This window comes from Globicephala melas, chromosome 1, assembly GCF_963455315.2.
Source record: "Globicephala melas chromosome 1, mGloMel1.2, whole genome shotgun sequence".
Classification (NCBI taxonomy): Eukaryota; Metazoa; Chordata; class Mammalia; order Artiodactyla; family Delphinidae; genus Globicephala; species Globicephala melas.
This window is the reverse complement of record NC_083314.1, coordinates 135,091,350-135,113,692: the sequence shown is the minus strand read 5'-3', so window position 1 is coordinate 135,113,692 and position 22,343 is coordinate 135,091,350. Positions and strand designations below refer to the sequence as shown.

At 40.5% G+C, this 22,343-nt stretch overlaps 1 protein-coding gene across 1 annotated transcript in view; it reads left to right on the top strand.

The window, feature by feature from the left end:
• PATJ (PATJ crumbs cell polarity complex component) overlaps positions 1-22,343 on the top strand; it is a 359,191-nt gene that overhangs the window by 330,686 nt on the left and 6,162 nt on the right. Inside the window, exon 43 of the mRNA XM_030870355.3 lies at positions 19,181-19,287. Coding sequence (XP_030726215.2) covers positions 19,181-19,287 — 107 coding nt within the window. The remainder of the gene's footprint in view (positions 1-19,180; positions 19,288-22,343) is intronic.

The window sequence follows — 22,343 nt, the reverse complement described above, 5'->3', positions numbered from 1 at the left end:
ATTGAGCGTCACTGGCAGGAGGCATCACCGCCCAGCAGGGTGCCTGCCGATGTGAATTATGAAGGTTGAAAGCAAGAAATTATTATTTGTATTCAGAAATTCTTTAATGCCACCCATACAGGCAGTGAACATGATTATATGAAAGCATAACAAGGGGAGAAAAATTACCCTTTGCTTCACATGATAAATCAACAAGGCTTTTAGCTTCTGGTGTTCTTTTGTAAATCAAAGTTTGCAAGGAATAGAAAATGATTTCTTTTCTTATGCCCCAAAACTGTGTCTGAACTGCCCAAGTGCACTCCTTTTAAAGGAAGGGAAAAGTAACTATGCTCTTTCTCCTGTAGCATAAATGATTGCCAACACTGCTAAATGCTTACCACATAGTAGTCATCAACTAAGGCAGACAATCATGTTTCAGCTGTGGTCCCCAAGAGTATTGTCCAGAGGCACAGGGAAATATACCAGGAAGTAAAAACGAGGTGTGCTGTTAATCACCCCTCCTTCGATTTCAGCACTTTGAGTATCTCTGAGATTGATATCGTGTAGTGAGTGAGAGGCAGCGTACTGGCAGCAAGTTTTGTTAGTGAGTTCCCCCCAAAATGTATGTTTATAATCACCATACTTCTGCAGGGGTAGTATTAAATGGTTTATAGGTAAAAAAAATAAAACCCACCATTTCGTATCTCAGAGAGAGGGCAAGCCAGCCCCTCCAATCATTCTAGCCTTTAAATAATCAGTTCGAATTGAAAAACCATAACTTTAGGGAGGACCAATTTGTGGTGCTTAACTCTCACATCTCAAATGTCTAAGTCCAAAGTGCTGAAACAGACATTTAAGAAAAAGTCAATGGCTTTCAGTACGTGGGAAGGGAATCGTAAAGTACTGCCAGTGGTTTCAAGGGAGTTTATGTGGTAGGCAACATGTTATTCAGTGATCTGGGTCCCCAAGTTTCTGTTGAACACAAACAGGAACGCTGTGTGGACTGGCTGTAGAGTCGACTTCCTTTGTCCTCATCCTCAGGGGTTACCTCTTGTTCCACCTTCCACTGCTTCGTCATCCTCAGAACCTGCAAATCCTTGCTTTTTCTTGTTTGCAGCCCTTGCTCTTCCTTCGAGTTATGCTGACCCCTAGAGGCCGTACAAGTGCAACTCTTCAATCGCAGAGCTGTGGCCCATTAGTTATACAGAATTTTACCAGGAAGTTATCAAATGATAACTATGTCAAGAAAAAAAAAGTGTTTCCCTTAGCAGAATCTAGTATTATTAACATTTTTATATACCAATATAATTTGTTCAGCTCCACCTTCTTCACAAAGAATTGAGAAGACACAGTGTAAAAGTGTAACATTACGTAAAGTACTTTAAGTGGAAATGAACTCATGCTCTCCCATGAAGAATTAACCCTTCATTCAGCCAAATTTGCCACTATTCACATACTTTTGAAGGGATTCCTTATTTTTCCTATTTCTGCATTTTAAGAAAATGACTTTTGGTTTCAAAATGTTCTCGTGTTAATCACATTAGTTGGTGGTGTCATTTTGTAACAGGTGATGTTAAAAATGGAATCCTTTGGGATTTTGACAGTTGTGATCTACACAACTCTGGGTATGGAGCACATGTGCTCTCAAAGGCTTTAAACACAGAACTCAGGAAATTTCTTACGCCCTGCAACAGATGCCTTTCAGTTGCATAGTCGTATTCACTTTAATTAAAACAATGTGCATGGAATGGTACCAGCAATACAATTATCACAGCTGAGTTGTCAGTAGGTAATCATTTTTATTATCAGGTGAGCCAGCCCATTGTCAGAGTAGTAGAGAAGGTCAGATAGTTGTGTCTGATGATGGGAAAAGACTTATTGTCGGTGCACATGGGAAGCGGTCAGCAAGTGCTGATGGCACAGGGAAGATTAGGTCTGGGTCAGTGGACTGGAGGGTGCAGAAGGGGAAGAGAGTCGAGGAGACAACTTCTGGAAGCTTCTCCCCAAAGTTTAACTTGCTATTGCTAGGTATAGTAAGGAAGTAGATATTTCTGCCCTTAAAGTCTGATGGTTTCTTACTGTCAATTATAGATTGGTCAGTGGGGATTGATTTGGGTATAGGGGTCATTTCAAATGTTCTCAACTATATTTGCTTCTGTAGTCTGATAGTTTGCCTGGTTTAGTGCTTTTGTCTATGAACTACCACAAAACCTTTTTTGGACAAAATAAGGTAACCCAGACTCTCTTCTAGAAAATTTCGTTTTTACCTCTTTCTTTGACAATATAGAAGATAAAAAGAGCACATCAGGGATTTTTGTCACTAAATGAACTTGTGGGGCTTGTTCTGGATCCAAACATTTTAGAATGTAGAATGTGGATGGAGGCAGCACTAACTAAACCAGGGAATATAGGAAGGGCATGTTGGGAGAGAACATTGTATTTTGAGGCATCCAGGTGGAGATATCCAGCAGGCAGAGGAAATGGGCTGCCAATACTCGGGGAGACTTCAGTGCTGGAAACAGGATAAATAAAGCCATCTGAGGCTTCTTGGGGTCAACATCCCCACTGCCTGGCACATTATACTTCATAGATATTGGTTGAATAAGTGAATGTAAACAGTGGAGACAAAGACAGAGGATCAAGGCTTGGAGTCAGCAGCAACTAGGGAGAACAGGAGAAGAGAGTCTGAAGTCAGGGAGATTAACTAAGGGTCTGTCTATAAAGTAGTTTGGAGGTCCTTGGGGACACCCTCCCAAACACAAAAAACCTGATGTAAGAGGGCCCCACTGCTGGTTAGGAGAGAGAGATGTGTCATGTTCAGGATAATATAGAGAAAACAGTGACTTCTCTTGTGCGCCCTCTTTAGAAAATGGAAGAGAAAAAATAAGACACAGGATTAATTCAGGAGGTCCAATATCCAACAACCAGGAGTTTAAAAAGGAAAAGCAGAAAAATAAAAAAGAAATGAAATAAATTTAACTTAAGATCCATTAATCAGTGAGCAAAATAAATAAAAGAAGAATAATACCTGTATACTACATTCTAAAACTTTCAAAGAGAAAAGTATAAGCTACTTACAAAAGAACAAGAGATTCAAATGTCACCTGACTCTTTTTCAGCAATATATTTCTGAGAAAATTACTTTAGGATATACTCCAACAAAAGAGGAAAGTAAGAGAGAGGGAAGCAGGTGGTTCCAACACTAAGGAACATGGAAGTCCCAGGACAGCTGTGCAGCAGGCAGAGAGAACAACTTGTCCAAATCGGAGCAGGAGAAGAGAGCTCTAAGGGAAACGCCTCTGAATTAGAGGGAAAAAAGAGGAACAGATAGATTACCTTGTACATTTAACTGAATTGGAGGTTTAAGATCCAATTAAATTGGAAAGTTTGGGGCTGAATTAGTGATAAGTATATACAAATTAAACAAAATAAGATCATTATTGACCTTGAGGACAATAAACTTATACCAAAAAAAGAGAGAGAGAGAAATGTAATCCTAGTATAGTAGTTGGCTCAGTATGAATAACATTTATATAAACATAAGTCATAATAAAACTGATAGAATGAAACATCGTAATGCATGAAATATTAGTAGCATGAGAGTTTGTGATGTGTTCGTGGAGAGGAAAATATAAGAGCGTTAAATCTTTAAAGTTGAAATAAGAGTTTCAGAGATCATTAAAACTACAAAGGTTTAAGTATATCTAAAGAAACATAAGAAAGAAGTAGAACTTAAAAACATAAAAATTAAGTGTAAGATTTTGGCAAGCTAAATTTTCATCTGTTGGAATAGGGAGTCTATTGATGTCATCAAGATGATAAATTTCAAAATAGTTTTATAAAGTGTATTATTTAGCTTACACCTCTAGAATTGAAAAGAGAAATGTTCAATGTGTATCTAGGAAATGAGAGTGTTGAATTTTTTTTATCATGTACTGTAATACTTAATTTTTCATCATGTGAACACAAAAGGAAATATACTAGGAAAATCTAATAGAAAAGAACCAGGAGTTAAGAATACAGGTACTAGACCCTAAAGGAGAAAAGAATTTTAAGAATAGCACACTTGAGCAGAAGCAAGAAGAACTACAATCCTGCAGCCTGTGGAACAAAAACTACATTCACAGAAAGATACACAAGATGAAAAGGCAGAGGGCTATGTACCAGGTGAAGGAACAAGATAAAACCCCAGAAAAACAACTAAATGAAGTGGAGATAGGCAACCTTCCAGAAAAAGAATTCAGAATAATGATAGTGAAGATGATCCAGGACCTCGGAAAAAGAATGGAGGCAAAGATTGAGAAGATGCAAGAAATGTTTAACAAACACCTAGAAGAATTAAAGAACAAACAAACAGAGATGAACAATACAATAACTGAAATGAAAACTACCCTAGAAGGAATCAATAGCAGAATAGCTGAGGCAGAATGGATAAGTGACCTGGAAGACAGAATGGTGGAATTCACTGCTGTGGAACAGAATAAAGAAAAAAGAATGAAAAGAAATGAAGACAGCCTAAGAGACCTCTGGGACAACATTAAATGCAACAATATTCTCATTATAGGGGTCCCAGAAGGAGAAGAAAGAGAGAAAGGACCTGAGAAAATATTTGAAGAGATTATAGTCAAAAACTTCCCTAACACAGCAAACAAAATAGCCACCCAAGTCCAGGAAGTGCAGCGAGTCCCATACAGGATAAACCCAAACAGAAACACGCCGAGACACATAGTAATCAAATTGGCAAAAATTAAAGGCAAAGAAAAATTATTGAAAGCAGCAAGGGAAAAATGACAAATAACATACAAGGGAACTCCCATAAGGTTAACAGAAACTCTACAAGCCAGAAGGGAGTGGCATGATATACTTAAAGTGATGAAAGGGAAGAACCTACAACAAAGATTACTCTACCCAGCACGGATCTTATTCAGATTCGATGGAGAAATCAAAAGCTGTACAGACAAATGAAAGCTAAGAGAATTCAGCACCACCAAACCAGCTTTACAACAAATGCTAAAGGAACTTCTCTAAATGGGAAACACAAGAGAAGAAAAGGACCTACCAAAACAAACCCAAAACAATTAAGAAAATGGTCATAGGAACATACATATTGAAAATTACCTTAAACATGAATGGATTAAATGCTCCAACCAAAAGACATAGACTGGCTGAATGGATACAAAAGCAAGACCCATATATATGCTGTCTACAAGAGACCCACTTCAGACCTAGGGACACATACAGACTGAAAGTGAGGGGATAGAAAAAGATATTCCGTGCAAATGGAAATCAAAAGAAAGCTGGAGTAGCAATACTCATAGCAGATAAAATAGACTTTAAAATAAAGAATGTTACGAGGGACAAGGAAGGACCGTACATAATGATCAAGGGATCAATCCAAGAAGAAGATGTAACAAATATAAATATAAATGCACCCAACATAGGAGCACCTCAATATATAAGGCAACTGCTAACAGCTATAAAAAAAGAAATCGACAGTAACACAATAATAGTGGGGGACTTTAAATACCTCACTTATACCAATGGACAGATCATCCAAAATAAGAATAAATAAGGAAACAGAAACTTTAAATGACACAATAGACCAGATAGATTTAATTGATATTTATAGGACATTCCATCCAAAAAGCAGATTACACTTTCTTCTCAAGTGTGCATGGAACATTCTCCAGGATAGATCACATCTTGGGTCACAAATCAAGCCTCAGTAAATTTAAGAAAATTGAAATCACATCAAGCATCTTTTCTGACTACAATGCTATGAGATTAGAAATCAATTACAGGGAATAAATCATAAAAAACACAAACACATGGAGGCTAAACAATACATTACTAAATAACCAAGAGATCACTGAAGAAATCAAAGAGGAAATCAAAAACTACCTAGAGACAAATGACAATGAAAACACGACGATCCAAAACCTATGGGATGCAGCAAAAGCAGTTCTAAGAGGGAAGTTTATAGCTATGCAAGCCTACCTCAGGAAACAAGAAAAATCTCAAATAAACAATGTAACCTTACACCTAAAGGAAATAGAGAAAGAAGAACAAACAAAACCCAAAGTTAGCAGAAGGAAAGAAATTATAAAGATCAGAGCAGAAATAAATAGAAACAAAGAAAACAATAGCAAAGATCAATAAAACTAAAAGCTGGTTCTTTGAGAAGATAAAATTGATAAACCATTAGCCAGACTCATCAAGAAAAAGAGGGAGAAGATTTAAATCAATAAAATTAGAAATGAAAAAGGAGAAGTTACAACAGACACCACAGAAATACAAAGCATCCTAAGAGACTACTACAAGCAACTCTATGCCAATAAAATGGACAACCTGGAAGAAATGGACAAATTCTTAGAAAGGTATAACCTTCCAAGACTGAACCAGGAAAATTAGAAACTATGAACAGACTGATCACAAGTAATGAAATTGAAACTGTGATTAAAAATCTTCCAACAAACAAAAGTCCAGGACCAGATGGCTGCACAGGTGAATTCTATCAAACATTTAGAGAAGAGCTAACACTCATCTTTCTCAAACTCTTCCAAAAAATTGCAGAGGAAGGAACACTCCCAACTCATTCTATGAGGCCACCATCACCCTGATAACAAAACCAGACAAAGATACTACAAAAAAAAAAATTACAGAACAATATCACTGATGAATATAGATGCAAAAATCCTCAACAAAATACAAGCAAACAGAATCCAACAATACATTAAAAGGATCATACACCATGATCAAGTGGGATTTATCCCAGGGATGCAAGGATTCTTCAATATACACAAATCAATCAATGATACACCATATTAACAAATTGAAGAAGAAAAACCATATGATCATCTTGATAGATGAAGAAAAAGTTTTTTGACAAAATTCAACACCCACTTATGGGTAAAAGCTCTCCAGAAGGTGGGCATGGAAGGAACCTACCTCAACATCATAAAGGCCATATACAACAAACCCACAGCAAACATCATTCTCAATGGTGAAAAACTGAAACAATTTCCTCTAAGATCAGGAACAAGACAAGGATGTCCACTCTCACCACTGTTATTCAACATAGTTTTGGAAGTCCTAGCCACAGCAATCAGAAAAGAAAAAGAAATAAAAGGAATACACATTGGAAAAAAAGAAGTAAAACTGTCACTGTTTGCAGATGACATACTATATACATAGAGAATCCTAAAGATGCTACCAGAAAACTATTAGAGCTAATCAATGAATTTGGTAAAGTTGCAGGATACAAAATTAATGCACAGAAATCTCTTGCATTCCTATACACTAATGATGAAAAATCTGAAAGAGAAATTAAGGAAACACTCCCATTTACCATTGCAACAAAAAGAATAAAATATCTGGGAATAAACCTACCTAGGGAGACAAAAGAGCTGTATGCAGAAAACTATAAGACACTAATGAAAGAAATTAAAGATGATACCAACAGATGGAGAGATATACCATGTTCTTGGATTGGAAGAATCAATATTGTGAAAATGACTATACTACCCAAAGCAATTTACAGATTCAATGCAATCCCTGTGAAATTACCAATGGCATCTTTTACAGAACTAGAACAAAAAATCTTAAAATTTCTATGGAGCCACAACAGCCCCCGAATAGCCAAAGCAGTCTTGAGGGAAAAAAACGGAGCTGGAGGAATCAGGCTCCCTGACTTCAGACTATACTACAAAGCTACAGTAATCAAAATATGGTACTGGCACAAAAACAGAAACATAGATCAATGGAACAAGATAGAAAGCCCAGAGATAAACACATGCACCTATGGTCAACTCATCTATGACAAAGGAGGCAAGGGTATACAGTGGAGAAAAGACAGTCTCTTCAATAAGTGGTGCTGGGAAAACTGGACAGCTACATGTAAAAGAATGAAATTAGAACACTCCCTAACACCATACACAAAAATAAACTCGAAATGGATTAAAAACCAAAATGTAAGGCCAGATGCTATTAAACTCTTAGAGGAAAACATAGGAAGAACACTCTTTGACATAAATCACAGCAAGATCTTTTTTGATCCACCTCCTAGAGTATTGGAAATAAAACCAAAAATAAACAAATGGGACCTAATGAAACTTCAAAGCTTTTGCACAGCAAAGGAAACCATAAACAAGATGAAAAGACAACCCTCAGAATGGGAGATAATATTTGCAAATGAATCAATGCAGAAAGGATTAATCTCCCAAATATATAAACAGCTCATGCAGCTCAATATTAAAAAAACAAACAACCCAATCCAAAAATGGGCAGAAGACCTAAGTAAACATTTCTCCAAAGAAGACATACAGATGGCCAAGAGGCACATGAAAAGCTGCTCAACATCACTAATTATTAGAGAAATGCAGATCAAGGCTACAATGAGGTGTCACCTCACACCAGTTAGAATGGGTATCATCAGAAAATCTACAAACAACTAATGCTGGAGAGGGTGTGGAGAAAAGGGAACCCTCTTGCACTGTTGGTGGGAATGTAAATTGATACAGCCACTATGGAGAACAGTATGGAGGTTCCTTAAACAACTAAAAATAGAATTACTGTATGACCCAGCCATCCCACTACTGGGCATATACCCAGAGGAAACCATAATTCAAAAAGACACATGCGGGCTTCCCTGGTGGCACAGTGGTTGAGAGTCCGCCTGCCAATGCAGGGGACATGGGTTCGTTCCCCAGTTCGGGAAGATCCCACATGCCGCGGAGCGGCTAGGCCCGTGAGCCATGGCCGCTGAGCCTGCGCATCCGGAGCCTGTGCTCTGCAATGGGAGAGGCCACAACAGTGAGAGGCCCGCGTAACCCCACCCCCCCCAAAAAAATGGCACATGCACCCCAATGTTCATTGCAGCACTATTTACAGTAGCCAGGTCATAGAAGCAACCTAAATGTCCATTGACAGATGAATGGATAAAGAAGATGTGATACATATATACAATGGAATATTACTCAGCCATAAAAAGGGACGAAATTGGGTCATTTGTTGAGACGTGGATGGATGTAGCGACTGTCATACAGAGTGAAGTAAGTCAGAGAAAAACAAATATAGTATCTTAACACATATATGTGGGACCTAGAAAAATGGTACAGATGAACCAGTTTGCAGGGCAGAAATTGAGACACAGATGTAGAGAACAAACGTATGGACACCAAGGGGGGAAAGCGGCAGGGGGGTGGGGACGGTGATGGGATGAATTGGGCGATTGGGATTGACATGTATACACTGATGTGTATAAAATGGATGATTAATAAGAGCCTGCTGTATAAAAATAAATAAAATTAAAAATTTTTTTAAAAAAACAAATTTATAGAAATTTGTAAAATAACTACCTCAAACCAAACTATATCTCAAGATTAAACAATTGGGGATATTGAAATATTTTTTTAAAAAATAGCACACTTACGAATGAGGCAGAAGAAAATAAAACCGTGGGAAAGTCATTGCAGCTGGCAGATAAATCGCTGGCAATCTTTGTTTTAGCTTTTTTTTATGTTGACACTTTTTAAAGTCTTTATTGAATTTTTTACGATATTGCTTCTGTTCTATGTTTTTTGGTTTTTTGGCCTTGGGGCATGTGGGGTCTTAGCTCCCTGGCCAGGGATCAAACCCGCACCCCCTGCACTGCCAGGGAAGTCCCGCTAGCAATCTTTAAAAGAATTGATTTCTCTCTTTAAAGTTTGTGGCAAGTCAGTAGAGAGCAAGGGAGTAGTTGGGAGCAAAGGACATAGATAAAAAGATGGAGATGTTTTTACCTCTGAAAAAGAGGATAAGAAGGTTTTCAGGGGAGTTTGAGTCGGATGGCTTTCCTTCTAGGATGGTCATTTTCTAAGCATGAATAAAGAAAATATTTTGACATTTGAGAGAAATGCTTCTCAAACCTCAGCATGTTCCAGAACTATCTGGAGGGCTCGTTAAACAGACAAACTGCTGGGTCCCACCCCCAGAGCTTCTTATTGTGTAGGACTGGGATGGATCCAGGAATTTCCATTTATAACAAGCTGCCAGGTGGTACTGATGCTGCTAGTTAGAGAGCAACCTGAGACCCACTGGAGTAGTGCATTCTTTAGGGATGAACAAAGATTTGCACATGCTATTCTCTATGCCTGGAATACCTGTCTCTCCCCACCTGTATCCCCTCTCTATAAAGGTACAACATGTGAGTAGTTCTTAACCTTGGTTGCCCAGTAAAATCACTGACTCTAGTATCAGTTCCTGGGTCTCACCCCATGGAATTAATTGGTCTGGGATGTGGCCTGAACACTGGGCTATTTTAAAGCTTTCTAGGTGATTTATTATGTAGTTAGGGATAAGACCAGATGATCTGTGAGGGTTCATGATGGGTAGAAAGCCAAGTGATGCCAGAAAAAGGGTGGTAAGCTTCGGGAAAAGGATCAAGAGCTAAAGGTTTGAAAGTTGAAGTGAAGACCTGGGGTAAGTTCTGAAGGACATGAAAGGTTTAGTGTCAGAAAGTTGTGCATCTTGAATCCTTTTAACTCTTAAGTTTCCTGTAGGAAACTGGATCACGGCTTCTTTCTTTCAAGGTTGCCGTGAGGGTTAAATGCGGTGTAGCACTAAATAAAAATACTGGATTGAAAATGTTAAGCATTAAATAAGTTATACTTTATTACGCTCATTATAATAACATAGTCTTGAAGTCAGAGGATGCTAAAATTCCTTTTAAAATCCTAGTAGTGTGGTGGTTTTCCAGGTGGCATTTGAGGTGTGTGCCACTAGATGATGATGTGTCTAGGTCACTTTGCTTTTTCTTACTTCACTCCAAACTTAAAACATTTGACACTTCAGACCATTATATTCTGAAAACAGATAATTAAGATCAAAATATTCTGATGTCACTAGAATCAGTGTCCCTAGATTCTAAATAAAAACTTTAATCAGATATGCTTTCTAGTTCATTAAGTTACACCAAATGCCAGGCATGGGGACAAAGCAAGGTTTTTCTGATTGTTCTGCAATGTGCTCTCATCTTAAGATGCCAACTTTCTCAGGGGTCACCTTAACGTGACAGTTCTTCCTGTCTGTTTCCAGCGTATCTGCACTATGGATTTAGGATGCAGGCTGGGTGTGAGTGCTGAGTTTGTATTTTGTACTACAAGATTTGGGTCCTAACAAATCTAAAAGCTAATCTCATTCCTTTGCAAGACCAGCAAGTCAGGAAAGTTCTAAGCAAGGAGCTCAAGCTTTTATGCACTGTAATGTCCTACTTACCTGGACAATATTTTGACTTCTCAATTCTTAAAAACATAATTTCCCAAACCTATTTTTAAGGAAAGGTACTCTTCCTAGGGTCCATGCAATAAAGACCTGTGCTTTATTACTCAATTAGAAAATTTACCTAATATACATGGTTCTATTATAGAACATATACATCTGATTGAACTTAGTTTTGCTTTTAACGTAAATTATTAAATGCCACAAGGAGCCAAGGCACGAGAGAGTATATCAGAACAGATACCTTTCCAAGGAGAAGACAAAATTTAAGGAATTAAATATTGAAGGAGAAACACTCTGGGAGGGGGAAATTCATTTGGAGGAGGAAACAGAGTGAAGGGTAGGTGCAGTTGAAGGGGGAAGCACAGAGGGAGGGGGTAGGTGCAGTTGGAGGGGAAGCACAGAGGGAGGGGGTAGGTACAGTTGGAAGGGGAAGCACAGAGGGAAGGGGTAGGTGCAGTTGGAGGGGAAGCACAGAGGGAGGGGATAGGTGCAGTTCGAGGGGGAAACACAGGGAGGGGGTAGGTGCAGTTGGAGAGGAAGCACAGAGGGAGGGGTAGGTGCAGTTGGAGGGGGAAACACAGAGGGAGGGGAAATTCACTTGGAGGGGAAAACACGCTTATTGGTTTTTCTTCTTCCAGGGATCCAAAGGTCTCTTGTTCCTTAGGCTTAAAGGATAAGGCTTCTTTCCCATCCTTGTTTTCACAAGCCTCGCCCTGGCGTGGAGAACTTTACTCCTTCCCTTCTTTCATTTCACAAGTCTCCTGCTTCTCAGGGGCAGAGGTCTCCTCCTCTCCCTTTGGGTCAGCAGCCTGCATCTGCTCAGGGAGGCACTTATTAAATGTTTGATCATAACAAGGTTGGGGAGATAGGAGAAAACAAAGTTCTTTCAGTCAGCGTCTGGTGAGTCTAAACTGATGAATCACGTGGCAGCTCAAGAAGCTCTGTTAGTTTACTGCATGCGTCCCCATCACCCAGCAGTTCCATATCTAGGTCTCCACCTTGAAGAACCTCTCGGGATTCCTGTCGCAGTGCTGTGTGCAACAATGAGGAGGAACATAGCCTTACACAGCTTTTGAACCAGGTCAGTGATTTTGAAGGGTGATTGGGAGGCAAGGTGCAACATCTGCTGCCTCCAGGCCCTGGGGATGAGGCATGAGAGGAAGGGCTGCTGATCTGAGTGACGTAATAAAGCCAGACCGTAGGCTGTGGATCTCATGAGATGGAGCTGGTCCTCGCCGGGTGGAAGGACTCCAGACACCATGGCTCTTTCAAGCTGCACAGACCTTAGTACCATCACCTCAGGACGTCGAAGGCTGTCTGCCTTCCCCAGGAATCCCTGTCCGTCCCTCCCCTCTCCGTGTAGAATGGCGTCCGTATCTGCCTCCCCTGTTAGGTGACAGCAATGGCAAGCCTGCTTGTGGGAGAGTGGGGAACACATTTGCTTTCCCTGGGTTTCCTCTGCTCCCACCCATGTCCTCAGAACCTACCACAGAAGTTTGCACCCAGTAGTTCAAAATTTACTTTAAAAAAAAGTGACCAAACTTCCCATTAGCCTTTTTGCCTTCCCCCTTCCTCAAACACAGAAATAGACCTCTCCCAGCCTCACCTCCAAGCCTAGTCCCCGGTATTGCTGGGCAAAGAGCAGGGCTGAGCCAAGACTCCTAGACCACAGCTCTGTCTCCTCAAACTTGTATCCAGCTGAACATGCCCTTCCAAGATCGGATTATCCCCTTTCACAAGTCATGCCTGGGAAGGCCAATCAACTCTGAGACCAAGAAGGTTGATGCAAATGCCTTGGGGCTGTAGAGTTATCCTGGGGGTGATGGGTTTGTCTCCTTGCTTCCCTGCAAAAGACCAAACTATCAGTGAAAATGCTTCACATTTCCCATCCAGCCCTTTGTATTCCACTCCTACAAAATAGGCAGGAGCTCAGGGATCCTAGGTTTTAATATTGTCCGTTATTGTGAGGCCCATCTTATTTCAGGGTTGGGGGAGAGCAAGAGGCCTTCAGATTTTAGAAGGATATGAGTTTTTCTGTAAGGTGGTGCTATATTAGTGTTTTTACATTTTCTAGCTAGATAAAGAAATTTAATTTTTACCCAAATAGAACTATGGCTTTGGTTTTACAGTTTATATGGACTCCTGAAAGTTTATTAAAATTCAAAAGCTTTCTTCCTAGAACATCCATGGGGTGTATATCTCCTACCTCCCAACCCCTCTCCTTGTAGTACTGGGGGGAGGGATGCGTTTTTCCCGCCTGTTGCCAAGCACAGCCATGAAGATCACCTGTACTTGCAGCTGCTTGTTTGACTCTCTGCCCCTCTTTCTTCCCAGCTCCATGTCTAGACTGTACTTCATTATATGCAGGGTGAAGCAGATCTCTAGGTGTGAGGGTCCAAGACCAGATCTGTACCCTCTCACTAGGTGATTTGCCTCACACTGAATTCAATTAAGAGCACAGGATTCTAGAGTAAAATGGCATGGGTTTGAATCCAGCCTTCACTCCTTCGCTGAACGTGAGAAAGTTACTTAACCTCTCTGCTCCAGGTTCCTCTGTCTGTAGTATGGGAATAATGATGGTACCTACGTCTGTAGGGACTCAGAAGAGTGCTTAGCATAGAGGAAGTGCTCAGTTTATATTCAGTATCATGGTGCTGTTATATGTTGAATAAATGAGCCAGTAAAGAAAGGAGCAGGTTGCCATCAAGTCTTGGCTTTTGAAGGTATCTTAGAAAAAGTAATATTTTACTGACTTTCTTCTTCAGCCCCATAACAGATGGTCTGGTTCATGGACAGCTGAGAGTACATGTCCAGATTCCCATCAAGTATAGGAATCCCCCTCACCATATCCCAAATCGGTAGAGTTTTGAGTCTCTGAGTCCTTGCTTTGTGGGGGGCTCATGTCCTAACAAGTTGAGCCATTCCATTCTGTAACTGCCTTAGTTATTAGATTTTTTCTTCTTAAAAAGACCCAGAACCAATCTCCTTGTAACCTCTATCAATCTCACTCTGTTCCATGGAAATTCAGAATATTGAACTCTGTACGCCCTATTCCTTAGGAAGGTTTTAGGTTCATTCATTTATTCATTCCACAAAAGCTTATTAAGCAGTTGTGTGCCAGGCACCTTCACATTGAGAAGCTGTCCTTATCCTCATGAATCCTGTGATTGGGTGGGAAAGACAGCTAACAGTCACACAAATACATATCATGACGATTTGTAAGGAATACTTAGAGTGCTACAGAAAGGAAAACGGGAAATTAATTTGAACATGGGTAATCAAAGAAGGCTTGTATAATGGAAGTGACCAACTGGTTTGGTGGAGGGGAGGGGGCGGGACTCCATGCAGAAAGAACTGTGGAATGTGGGGTGGAGTGGAAGACATAGATGGGATTAGAGGGGTAGGCTAGGAAGGACATTTGTATGTATAGTTAGGGAGTCTTAATTTTATTCCAGGTACAAAGAAAGACCACTGAAAGGTTTTAAGCAGGGGAGGGCCATTATCCATTTTATATTTTAAAAGATAACTGGCTGTTGTGTGGAAGATTAGAAGAGGGTGAGTGGGGATTCCAGGTAAAAGACAGCTGATGATGATTGATTGAATTAGGATGGTCACCAGAGAGATGAAAAGGAAACAAAATTGAGAAGTATATTGGAGGTAGAGTTCAGAGGATTTGGTGGTAGATTATTCAGAATAAGCGTCAGTTAGGTTGGCATTCTAGTACCTTTCCAGCTGGGCAGTCACCAGCCAACAATCGGGTATTTTCAATATAATACCTAGTGGGTTTCTAATTAGGCAGCTGGAGGTGCCATCTCTTAAGAAGAGGAAACCTAGAGGGAAAATGAATAGAAGGGATTTGGTTGTTGGATCAAGAATTTGGATTCGGTTGTGTTAATTAGGCTTTGAGATATTAAAATGCAGATGTTGAGTTGGCAATTGGATATAACAGACTAAGCTGGGAATTGTTAGCACGTTGTTGGAATTTAAAGCTGTGGGAATGTGTATGCTGTGACCTAGACCCTGAGTGTGCAAGTGGGAAGTGGGCCAGGACTGAGCCACGAGGGGTGAGTAGAATAGCAGAGATGGAAGCTGCAGGAGAAAAGCCGGAGAGTGGGTCATAGGAGTCTGGGTCTGGCAACAGGGATGGAAACTGGAATGGAGTGGGGTTTTGAAAATGATGTAGGCTGAGAGTAGGTAGGATTACATAGGTCACATGCAGAGACAACTCCTCCACTACATTTGCTGGGGAGGAGAGGAAAAAAAAAACAGAAACTGGTGGTAAGTGCAGAGGAGAGTCTATCGTTTTCTTTTTTGTTGTTTATCCTAAATATTCCCCCAATTTGTTCATTCTTTATATTATAGTATTTCCAGAAGATCCTAAAACTTATAGATAGAAATGTTTTCCCCCAGAATAGGATGCTTCACCCAAAATGTGTTCTGATCCAGCCAGGGCTGGGGCCAGGGCCAGTCTGTGGCTTTCCTTGTCTAAATACTCTATTAATAGATGCAACTAAGCTTAACTATTTAGGTAGTCATGCCCTCTGTCGGCTTATTCTGAAACTGCAATCAAATCAAGGTCTTGCATTGTTGTCAAGCTAAGTCCCTTCACTCTGTACTTGAGTGCTCTTATCTGGAAGAACTGTTCATCAGAAGCAGGGGAAGACCAGGAGTTCTTGAGAAAGAATCTCTGATAACTAGTTGAGGTGGAAGACAACTCCAGGATAAGCAGACAAGGCAGGCTATTCATGATTCCTCTTTAACAGATGAAGAAACTGAAACTCAAGCCACAGTATCATTTAAGTGACAAAAACTGAACTTCAGATCTTCATTCTGTCAGAGCTATACCATATTTCTTCTTAATTCTTTGGAATGTTTTTGCAGAATAGAAATATAAGTGAATGTTTAAATGTTGGTTGTTCTATACTTTTGTCTGGGACCCTCTAAAAGGCAAATCATAGGAAGTAAGAGATATTCTTTCTTTCATTCACCAAATATTAATTGAACACCTACTATATGCTAGACATGTTCTACATAAGGGGCATACAGTAGTGAATAAAACAGACAAACTCATGCCCTCACATTCTAATATGAAGTGGTAAGACAATAAATAAGGCAAGATATATAATTAATTAGATAGTAATGGTAGTAAGAAGGAAATACAAAGCGGGGAAGGAAGATGTTGTTAAACAAAATGCAACTGAGTGAGTTTGAAGATCTGTTTGGCTTTATCCAATGATTCATGAATTGGGCAGCATCCCATTTAACAAGTAGAATGGAACTCCAAGGATCTGTACAATATAGAAGGCTTTTATAGGGAGACGGAAGGTGGGACAAGGAAGTTAAAAAGTGGATTATTTCAGGCAAGGTCACCTTCCCTTCCTGGGAAGGCAGGGGGTCTTATCAAGCAGATCCCCTCACTGGTGTTGATGAGGAAATTCCAGACTGATTGTTTTAAAATTCCACTCCAAGGAGGGGCTGAAACTGCAGTTAGGTTAGGTGTTAATTCCTAGTAGGGCTTAGCATACATGACTATTTTGGGCCTGTTTCTTTTTCTTTTTTTCTTAATTAATTTTTTAATTAAAGTATAGTTGATTTACAGTGTTATATTAGTTTCAGGTGTACAACATAGTATGTCAATATTTTATGGATTATACTCCATTTAAAGTTATTATATAATATTAGCTATATTCCCTGTGCTGTACATTACATCCTTGTATCTTATTTATTTTGTACCCAGTAGAGTGTGCTTCTTAATCCCCTTCCCCTATCTTGCCCCTTCCCACTTCCCTCTCCCCACTGATAACCACTAGTTTGTTCTCTGTATCTATGAGTCTGTTTCTGTTTTGTTATATCCATTCATTTACTTTATCTTTTAGATTCCACATGTAAGTGAAAACATACAGTATTTGTTTTTTCTCTGTCTGCTTACTCCACTCAGCATAATTCCCTCCAGTTCCATCCATGTTGTTGCAAATGGCAAATTTCTTTTTATGGCTGAGTAATCTTCCACTGTATATAGCCACCACACCTTCTTTATCCATTCATCTGTTGATGGACACTTGTGTTGTTCTGTACTATTTTCCTTTACGGCTGCACCAATTTACATTCCAACCAGCAGTGTACTAGGGTTCCCTTTTCTCCACATCCTTACCAATTTATTATTTGTGGTTTTTTGAACAATAGCCAGCCTGACAGGTATGAGGTGATATCTCATTCAGTAGGTTGTTTTTTTTTATTTTGTTGATGGTTTCCTTCACTGTGCAAAAACTTTTTAATTACTTCCCATTTGTTTATTTTTGCTTTTTGTTTCCCTTGCCTGAGGAGACAGATTCAAAAAAATATTGCTAAGACTTATGTCAATGAGTTTACTGCTTATGTTTTCCTCTAGGAGTTTTATGGTTTCCAGTCTTGCATTTAGGTCTTTAATTCATTCTGAGTTTATTTTTGTATGTGGGGTGTGAAAAAAATGTTCTGCTTTCATTCTTTTACATGTTCTTGTCCAGTTTTCACAGCATCACTTATTGAAGACACTGCCTCTTCCCCATTGCATATTTTTGCCTCCTTTGTCATAGATTAATTGACCATAAGTGTGTGGGTTTATTTCTGGTTTCTCTATTCTGTTCCATTGATCTATGCATCTGTTTTTGTGCTAGGGGCCTGTTGTTTCTTTGTAAACAATATAAAATGTTGGGCTGGGGTGTTGGTGTGGGACTTTTAGTTAGGGTGGCCAAGGAGGGTGACTTCAGAGTAAAGACCTGAGGGAAGTGAAGGAGCTGCGGGCAGAGAATTCCAGGCAGAATGCACAGCACTCACAAAGCGCCAAGGTGCAGATGTCTCTGGCATGTTAGAGGAACAGCCAGGGGCCAGTATGGCTGGAGCAGGGTGAACACAGGGGAGAATGTTTGGAGACGAAAGTGGAAACATAACTGGGCAGATCACCTACAGATGACCTTATAGACCATCTAAGAACTTCAGCATGTGATCCAGGGGGCTCCAGATTTCCCTTGGATGGTTTTAAGCAGAGGACTGAAATAATCTTCTGTATTTTAACAGGAACATTCTAGCTGCTATAGACTGAGTAGGGGAGGGGCTGAAGCAGGGAGATGAGTAAGGAGGCTTTTGTAAAACTCCAAGCAAGAGATGATTTTATAGAGACTTCCCTGGAGGTCCAGTGGTTAAGACACCTCGCTTCCACTGCAGGGGGCATGGTTTTGATCCCTGGTCGGGGAACTAAGATCCTACATGCCACGTGGCACGGCCAAAGAATAGAAAAAGAGAGAGAGAGAGAGAGAGAGAAAGAGATGATTTTATAGAAAGACCAGTTGAATTTTTTGAGGATTGAAAGTGGGTTGTGAAAGGAAGAGTCGTCAAGGATGACACCAAGGTGTTTGCTGAGACTGGAAGAATGAAGCTGCATTACCTGAGATGAGGAAGGCCAGGGAGCAGAGGAGGGGTGGGGGAGTGGCTCAGTGCTGGACAGGTTAGATTTGAGATACCTGCTGGGTATCCCATTAGGGATGTCAAATTGGTGATTGGGTGTGTAGGTCTGGAGTTAAGTAAGAGGTGGTGCTGGAGAGACAGATTCAGGAATTATCATTACATAGGTGATATTTAAATTCATAAAGAGGTATGAAGTGAGATAACTAAGAGGATGTTGAGATGGAAAGATAAGAAGCTCCAGGAGTGAGCCCTGTGGCACTCTGATAGAGTTTGGGGAGCTATGAAAAAAATGGCCAGAAGGTGGAAAGGAAACTAGTAAAGTGTAGTGTCATAGAAGCCAAATGAAGAAAATAGTTTGAGAAAGAGTAATCCATTGTGTCAAATTCTGTAGATAGATTAAATAGGACTGAGAACTGACCATTGGATAGAGTATGGTTTCTCTAATTCTTCCCTGACTTATAATGGATTGTCTTGTTCTGACTCCCCCCGCTCCCCCGCCCAGGTTGTGGCAGATACCAATATAAGTGGCATAGCAACTCAGCTTGAGAACATGTCTACGGGCTACCCCCTTGGTTCACCCGCTGCCAAGCACCATCTGGAGGACACAGAGTGAGTATTCTAGATGCAGAGTGCCTCTTATGTGTGTGGGCAAAGCTCAGTGAGACCTTTTCCAGATTGTAGAGTGTGCTCCCTAAAGGACAGGAATGGGAAAGTACACGTTACCCTTTCTGACTCCTAGGGAATCTCCAAGAAAGCAACAGGGTTGCCCTACTTCTCCCAAGGCTTTGCTCCACCACGTGAGTTCTTCACAGACTGTTACCACAGGGCCTGCACACACCGCACCTGGCCGCTGGAACTGGTGCCTGTGCCCTCTCCCCTCAGAAGCCTCAGATTAGTAGCCCAGATGCGCCCTTCTTCATTACACAAGGAACCAGGTTTCCTCAGTTTTCTAAGCTAAAATCTTGTTCTGAGGTTAAATCTTCTCGTCATGCTTGCTGGCATTTTTTACTAAAACCTGTCACTGCAGTTAAAGTTGCTCATTAAAGCAGTGTTTCTCAAACTAGGATGTCCATAAGAATAACCCAAACAGCATATTGAAATATGCTAATTCCTCTGGCCCATTCTCAGAGATTCTGAGTAGGTGGTCTAGGGTGGGTTCTCCAGGACAGTGTTGCTGCAGATAAGCCGAGGACCCACACTTTGAGAAATGCTGCCCAAAGCTATTCGTCTCAACTCTACCAGTGCCTGGTCACTAGCTGGTGCTCAATAAATGTTTGTTGGCTGATCCGAACCCTTTATTGGAAGGATCTGATGGTCACAGCCATTCCCAACTTTTTCCTGATTGCTCATTAACTTAAATGACAGCTTTGAGTTTGTCTTTCTTGAGGAAAGAATATTAAACTAGGCTCATTTTACTTTTTTCTCATTATGAAAGTAATGAACACTTGCTATTAAAATGGGACAAATACATGAAAGTATAACATTTTCAGGCTAGAATGGCCATATATTTAAAAAAAAAAAAAGAAATCAGGACCCTTATATGAAGAATAGTATACACTTAGCATCCTTTAACGTGTCCATGGAACTACCGAGATGCCCTGTGATCTTGGGTCCTTTGCTATGATTCCACAGCTCCTGGCAGGTTGGGAGCTACTAGGATAAAAGAATTTAAAAATGACTTATAATCTGACCACTGTTAACATTTGGAGTTTTTTTTTTTTTTTTTTTTTTTTTACTAGTCTTCTAAGCGAAAGTAAATTAAAACTAACTGGAAGTGTGAGATAAATGCCAGTGGAAGAGTGAAGCTGCATTCCTCCCTCTCCCGGAGAAAACAGACTCTAATTGTGATAGGTACAATTATGACGGTCTCTAATGATTTGGTGGCCCCCAGGGGCTAGCTCTAAAACAATGGCCTTGGACATCTAGGTTCCCATTTCAGTATCCTTGGCAATAGGGCTGGCTGTGTTTGAAAGAGGAGACATGAATCAAGTTCATGTCTAGCCGGTGGCCTATTACTGAGAGTGCTTATAAGGCCACAAAGTGATGAAACGTAGAGCCTTATTCATGACATCATTACCATTCAGCCACAGGGGATAATACTTCATTATTTCAGCAGATATTTATTGAGTGCCTTCCTAAGGCTAGACACTACAGGTGCTGGGTCCTGAGGACTCAAACTTAGAAACGTAGGTGAAGGCATTGCCCCAGTCCTCATAGAACTGCCAGAGGATTGGAAAAACAGACCCATAAATCCATGGTTATAAAAGAGTTAGTAAGTGTTGGAGAGCTTAGTTCAGTGAGAGAGAGAAGTAAGCACAGAGTCCATGGAAGAGAGGCATAACTCAGCTAGGGCGGGTACTTGGAGGCACTAATGCTTAACCTGAGTTTTTAAATAATTGGAAAAACCAGGAGTGGCATTTAAAAGAGGTAATAATATATACGGTATAGACGTTCAGCAATTACTGTGGATGCCTGCTGTAAACCACCAGCAGGTGCATTAGCAAACAACTGGTATCAGTGGGAAGCAGCTGAAAATCAAGCTTAAAATAAGCCAGGCAAAATCGAGGAGGAGGAGAGGGAAGAATATTCTAGTCAGACAGAACAGCATATTCAAAGGTTGCTCATATCCCAGTTTTGCAAATTTCTCTGAGTACACGAATGGCTGCATTTATATCAGGCGGCTCTGCCTCTCGGACGTGCATGCTGCCGCAGAACAAGTGGCCCTGCCGGGATACTCATGTAAACCTCCTGCCGATGAGACGACAGGGCCCAGGTACCAGAGTTCCCTTAGGCCTTTACCCTTTGGACAACCACGTATGGGAAGAAGAAATTGGCGTTAGTTAAGCTTAGCTTTAACTCCTTGAGCCCACGCGTGTAATCTAATTTTTACCCATGTTGTTTCTGAGAGAGATGACTTCCACACTGGACAAAGCTTTGAAAATCTAAATTATACATTTGAAACAAATTGTCTTTATCCATTTTGCTTCACCTTGGTTTCTCTCTTCTCTCCTGGATTTCAGTTCTCATTTACGTAGTCGTGATTCTGAGGGTGTGATAGGCATAGCGCTTGGTGCTGGGAATGCCCAGAGGACGGAGGCTTAAGGAGTTGATAATCTGGTAGAGGAGAAAGATGGTTAAGATGGTATGACAAGTGCTGTATGGAAATCTGGACCAAGAACAAAGGGAGCACAGAGAAGGTGCGGGTGAATGCTTCCAAGGGAGTCAGGAAAGCATCGCATTGGAGATTGGAGGTGGGTTTTGAAGAATGAGTTCCCACACTCAGTGGAAGTGGGGATCAGGTGCAGCGAGGATATTCAGGCAGAATAACAGCAGCCATTACTGAGCTCTAGGGCTGCTGTCACCTGTTCTGTTCAGAGGTCCACCTGTGGGCTGCGGTGGACACCAAGCTCAGGTGATACCCCGCCTCTCCATCTCCATGCATGTTCTTCAAAGATGTAAAGACAGTTCCGTTCAGCTTTAGACAGTAAGTTAAAAAGTTAAAAACTAAGCAAAAAAAAGAGTGCTTTGACAACTTCAGCATCATGACTTTATTTTCAGTTAAAAAACAGTGGGTTTTATGAAAGAGAAACCTCTAAAACATCAAAAATATTGGCATGATATAGGAAATTCAAAAATAAGTTTCTAGATTGCTTTCTGACAGTTTG